Source organism: Cariama cristata, unplaced genomic scaffold, assembly GCF_000690535.1.
Source record: "Cariama cristata isolate BGI_N322 unplaced genomic scaffold, ASM69053v1 scaffold2833, whole genome shotgun sequence".
In the NCBI taxonomy this organism is placed as follows: Eukaryota; Metazoa; Chordata; class Aves; order Cariamiformes; family Cariamidae; genus Cariama; species Cariama cristata.
Genome location: NW_009606491.1, coordinates 68,085 through 74,240, shown reverse-complemented (window position 1 = coordinate 74,240; position 6,156 = coordinate 68,085). Strand labels below are relative to the sequence as shown.

At 43.8% G+C, this 6,156-nt stretch overlaps 1 protein-coding gene across 1 annotated transcript in view; it reads left to right on the top strand.

Annotated features, from left to right (window-relative positions):
- TANC2 (tetratricopeptide repeat, ankyrin repeat and coiled-coil containing 2) overlaps nucleotides 1-6,156 on the top strand; it is a gene marked incomplete at its 5' end in the record, with an annotated part of 106,460 nt that overhangs the window by 39,038 nt on the left and 61,266 nt on the right. Inside the window, 2 exon segments of the mRNA XM_009696372.1 lie at nucleotides 2,469-2,750; nucleotides 5,088-5,221. Coding sequence (XP_009694674.1) covers nucleotides 2,469-2,750; nucleotides 5,088-5,221 — 416 coding nt within the window.

Below are 6,156 nucleotides of genomic sequence, written 5' to 3'. Positions count from 1 at the left end.
AGCATCTTCCCGTGCCAGCACATCCCGCTGCGCTCGCGTGACAGACCCCAGCAAGGGGAATCAAACGAGCTGCTTGTGAGCTCATGCGATTCAAAAGCCTTCTCCACCCTAGGATAAATTTAAAGCACATTCATCATTTTCAAGTGGGAATAAAAATACAGCTCCTGTCTGCAGCATTTTCTGTATAAGTTAAAAAAAAAAAAAAAAGGGAATTTGAAATTCTAAATACCTAACATTTTTAAATACAAGCTATTTTCCTTAGGCATATCTAATGTAACATTCAATCCCAACCCCTTTATCGGCTCTGGTTTAATGGATCAGCTCCCTGGTCAGGTCTGTGAAGGATTTCAAGGTGCTTTGAGCCATGGGCATCAGTTCCCCAGGGAGGGTCCCAGTACAGGGCTGGGATCGGGGCCCAAGGACAAGGCCGTGCTGGGGCAGAAGTGGCAGAGCCCCGGGGTTGGGGCGAGCGCTCTACTGGTGTGGAGGGAGGGAGGTTGGGGGGACTTGGAGGGAGCTGACACTGTCGTGGTTTGTAGTGTCCAGAGGGATTCCTTGCACAGCCTGGGAGTGGAGCTCAGCCCGAGGCACAGAGCTTGACACAGCACGCTGGACTGTTCAGAAACTTTATATCTACAGTAAGATCTTCAGGGCGGTGGCACATCTATAACCTCTGCATCCCACTGCTGGAATTTGATAAACCATTTTCAATGAATTTAGCACAAAATCGGGTGCAGTAGCATTCTCTGTACCCCTGAGGGCCTTCAGGCCAGGCCGGGGGGTCTGCGTGGGGATTACACCACCACCCGCACGTCCACAGCGGAGGGTGAGCGGGTGAAGAAATGACAGACGTCAGCGGTTGCTGAATGATGTCGGTGCTTTTTAAGTGTCTGAGGGTTTTTAAAACTTCAAAGAAACCAAACGGTCTCCACTGGAAGCAGCTAATGTAAATGATGGGCGTGTGATCGTGCCAGGAGATAACACTGAGCAAACCTATAGTTTTTTTACTTCAATCCCCCTGCAGCCCTGCTCGGGGAACTCCTCCTCCGCGACTTCATGGGATTTCTTTTAAAATATGCTATGAAGACATCTAGATTTTGTATGGTGGTTTTCGTTTGCAGTGTGCCGTATGATTTCAGAACAGATTGAATTCAGCTTCTGTGATCCACAGCTGAAATTTTCCACAGCCTACCACATCAGCTGAAATAAATCTGTTGAAGGTGAGGAACGATACCTGTGTGGCTGTTGGAGGGTGTGCTCAGAGCTGCCCTAGCAGGCCCAGGTCGGAAGTCCTGTCCCCTGGATGTAGCTCCCTCCCCATCACTTAGCCCTGACTGGAAGGAATTATGTTCTACAATTCGAAGTTTGCAGCTCAAACACGCAGTGTGACTAACCTCCCCCTGAGTGGGAATCACCTGCTGTCTTTGTGACCACCTTCTGAAAGTTTTTAATTAACAAACCGTATCGGTGGTAAAGTGGGAAGATCCAGCAACTGTCTCTGCCGGCACAAAGTTGCTTCCCTCACTTTTTTTTAATCTTTTTTTTTTATAGATTTATGTGTGTCATCTCCCAATTACAGATCTCATAGGCAGAACGCACCGTATGAGTTGGTCTTTCTAGTAGCATCTTTGCATGAATCTGTGCATAATTGTTATTCTTTTTAGGTGTGCATTCCCTGGATAGCTTGTGCCAAACCGAAAGACAGCAAATAACCTCTCTCTCCACCTCCAAATGTTCCTGAAAAAGCTTCAGGGCTGACTTGGGTTTGGTTGTACATTTTATTATGATTTAGTGCATAAAAAAATGCAAAAAGTAGCACGATCGATATCCGTCTTTTTAAGTGTTAGCATTGCACGGCATACGTGATCTGTTGGGGAGGTGTTTCTTGCACTCCTCCTTAACTTTACGTTGCTTGCAACGCAGCTTTTCCTTGTGAAAAGAGAAAATGTTTTAATTGCCATACAGGATAATCCTATCAGCGATCTGTTTTTTATTTATATGCTTGAGGAGAGTTGAAATAACTTTGCTTTAGATAGCTTTAACACTTCTAAGTGCTAAGATTTTTTTTGTGCTGATTGGGTTGAAGAGGTGAGCAGACATACTATACCTCAATATTAAACAGACATACAATACTGTGTCACGGGGTAGCCGCCTTGGGAAGCGTACCATTCTGTCGGTGGCAGGGCCTTTAATTACAGTGACTTTAAGCAAGAAACTTCATTTCTCCAGCTACCCTTTCCCTAGCTGTAAACTACTTCTCATAAAATTCTCTAAACTCCTTTGGTGGAAAATGCAATGAATGAGCCAGATGCTTTTAACAACAAACCTGTGGGTAATAAACAACCTTGTATTTTTTTCACCTTTTGCTACAAAAAGATTTCTAAGGAAGATTATACAGCAATTTCTGAAGTATAGTTTTACTGTTAGCATTGATGTTAATGTTCTTTCCCTGTGCTGCTTCTTTATAGTACGCTTCGCACCTTATAGACCTCCCGACATCTCTCTGAAGCCGCTGCTCTTCGAGGTGCCCAGCATCACCACCGAGTCTGTCTTCGTTGGCCGGGACTGGGTGTTCCACGAGATAGATGCGCAACTGCAGAGTTCAAACGCCAGCGTCAACCGAGGTGTAGTGATCGTTGGGAACATCGGGTTTGGAAAAACCGCCATCATCTCCAGACTGGTTGCGCTCAGCTGCCACGGCACACGTATGAGACAGATTGCTTCTGATAGCCCACATGCCTCTCCGAAACGTAAGTAGAGCAGTTCGCCAGTCTTCAAAAATCAGAGACCTTTTCCATCGGTTTTTATAATGGTTCTGGCTGAAAAGGTCCCATTCCTCTTCAGGCCCAAGAAATCACCTTAGTCTTTGTTGCCAAGCAAAGGAAGCACCTGTCAGCAATATTTATACTGCTCCTCTTCAAAATCTGCTTTTTGAAGAGTCAGAATTGTCTGTCTCTTATTTCTCTGACTTTGAAATAGCACGGACCTTCTCTGATTGGGAAGACTCCAATTTTAATTGCCGGTATTCTATTATTACAAATCTGTGGTGGTGCATTCTCCTTCCCATACGGTTTGTTTATCTCCGTTTGTCATGGTGTAAATGTTTAAGGTGGGTCACGAGCCCATGTAGGCTTGGCAGCCGGGATTGCTCTACCTCTTGTGGTCCCATCCAATTCACATCGCTCTGTGCTGACATGTTTGCAGGTGGGAATGACAACATTTTAAAATCATTCAACTCTCAGTGAGTGAGTAAGACAGAACTAAAAATACTGGGTTAGGTACCTAAAGGTATCTTTAAGGATCTAGGTCACTGTATCTCAGTGAAAGTGTAGTTAAATCTGTTTACTGGAATGCAGTGCTCTTAGCCATGTCAAAATATCTGAAATGTCACCGAATGTTGGCATGTTGAATAGTGTCACTTGTCAGAGCTAAATGAACAATGCGTAGTGAAAGGCAGGGCTTGTTTCTGTATTTTAACTGCAGCTCTGCAGTGCACCAAGTGTATGTCTGCCCGGTCTGCTTAGAGGGATTGTGGAGATTAAAGAGACTACTGTACTTAACTGTTTCTGGGCTCAAAGGGTGGATGTTTCAAATGAGAAGGTGCCCTGCATCTTTCACGCACAAAGAGCGAAGAGCCTCGGTGACACCTAACACACTGTTGTTCAGTTCGCACACTGGCTTGGCCGTGAAGTTGAAAGCTGAATGATTCCTTAGCGTTAGTTATTGGGAGGAGACCTTCGAAATCAATCAACTAATTTGACTTTATTTCCTAAAGAAATCACAAGTCCTAGTCTAGCTGTAGAAGATAATAATTATTCTGCCAGGTTTTCCGATTTTTTTTTTTCACATGCTGGAAAAAAAAAAAACCTATTCTGCTTAGTAAAATCTGTGTTTAATAATAAATGCTAATCAGGTGACCTGACTATACTACAGCAGTTGCGCTGTTGGCATTAGCAAGCTGGCATAAGTACAGCCTCATGCTCTTAATTCCTGTCTCAGCAAAATAATACAGGTGAAGGTGGTTGCATGTTCAAAATCAATAATGTGCATCATTGCTGACACATTCAGGGTTTAATTATGTAGGCAGTAGTCGTCCTCCTTTGTTGTTTGCCATTAAATGGGTCATTGTTTGCATTATGATTTCAAGTCAAGCTCAAGGGGGCATTGCGGCAATCCATTCAGGAAAATCCTCTGCTAGTACGGACTGCACTTACGAGGACTGTTGCTTTTAAAACGTTCCTAAAAGAAATCAGTAATTAGACATCATCAAGTACTGCTTATCTTAGCATCATTCAAAAATACTCCGTTATGAGTACCTATAAGTGAGAAGAAAAGTGGTTTGAGAATGTTACCCACAAAGGCCAAGTGAACAGACTCTTGTAGCAACTGGTAAAGCCAATTTCTGCTTTGCCAGGCAAAAGAAACAGCTAAAATGCAATAGCAAGCAGTTAAAATTGACAGAGATGATTCCAGTAAAATTCATTATTTGCTTGCAGGCCTTTTCTAGATCCTGGTGCTACTCCTGCTTCTCTCCCTCTGATTACATTACTGGGTTTCAGATGGATATGTCAGCTGTGGCTTTCCATTGATTTATGTTATAAAATAGGCACATAATTCAGAAAAGTCCACTGTCTCCGCTGAAGAAGGACTCGGAAGCAAATTAACCAGCGATTGTTCATAATGAGGGAAAACCTATTGGCAGAACTACGCAGCAGGAGAGCATTGGATTAAAATATACCAAACTTGAAGACAGAACATACCTTTGAGAGAGCACAATTCGCTCAATTACGGTGATTATTTTAAGGTCAATGAAATTGCAGTGGAGAAGATGAATAAGACAAGCTCAATGCTTTATCTTAGCGGTCCTTCCCAAAAGTGCTGCTTCCAAAGGCAGTTTCTTGGGGACCCTCTGGCCTGACTGGATGGTGGCACAGTCTCTTGCTGCCTGAAATCCTAAGTAAAATATTTATGGGAAGTATTTTAACTGCCATGCAGGATCTGCTAGAGAACAGCACCTGCCTAGTCTGTAATAATGATGTCGGTGGTGTTTGTCCTGTAGCAATTCATAACCTCTTTCCTTGGGACAGATGTGGATGCAAACCGAGAGCTGCCCTTAACCCAGCCGCCTTCTGCTCACTCGTCGATCACCAGCGGGAGCTGCCCGGGGACTCCCGAAATGCGCCGGCGCCAGGAAGAGGCCATGCGGAGGCTTGCTTCACAGGTACGGAAACACTCGGCTTGGGATTTTTTTTGGTCCTTGGGAAAATGTCAATTTTAATGGAACCTGTTGGAAGGTCTCCTGCCTTACATCACTTGGTGCGCTGGAAAATGCGTGCGTCCGGATGCTTACTGGGACAGCATAGAGAAGAACTTTTGGAACAAGTTTTATTACCCTAGGAATGTTATTTCTGTAAAAGAAAATTCCAATTACATCAAATATGCTCCCCTTCTACTCTGAGAGTTTTTCTTTCCCAGCCGTTGTACTTTATCCTTACAAACATTATGTATGATATAGCATAATTTCCAGAATAATTGCAATTTTTCATGAGCAGTGAAAACAAAATTGCCAAGTGTTTGACCGGTGTTTCATTTGGAAAGGAGCGGGTATCACACGGTGGGTGAAGGCGCAGACTGTGAGCGTTACTGCTGCGTGTGCGCTTCAGCATTTTTTGGAAAAGTCTACAAAACAGATCGTAGCCTTTTGAGTGATAAACAAATCGTTCGCTGTTATCGCAAGAGCAGATTGTGTGTGATACTATCACTTATGGTAGGTGAGATTTACAGCTTAAATTTTATTGTATTACTGAGATTTAGCCCTACTTCTGTGGTGGTGGGAAGGTGCCATCCTATTGCTTTGAAATCGGAGGAGCTTGCTCCTCCACCACCTTCTGAGAGGCTGTGAGCAGTGAATGCTTTCCTGTTGCCTGCTCCCACTTCGGAGAGGAAAATATCAAGCAAAGTCTTTGTTCTGAATTATTATAAGGACGTGTTTTGTTTGGCTTTTTGTGCCTGATACTGTCTTGTCCTATCTGCTTTTCTGCTGCACCCAGATGGCAAGGCAGAGAGCGTGCGTTATCTGTGTAAATAAATATTAAGACTTGATATTCTCTTCTTCCACGTGGAGTTCTTGAAAGGAATGCAATGGCCAGGTCTGGT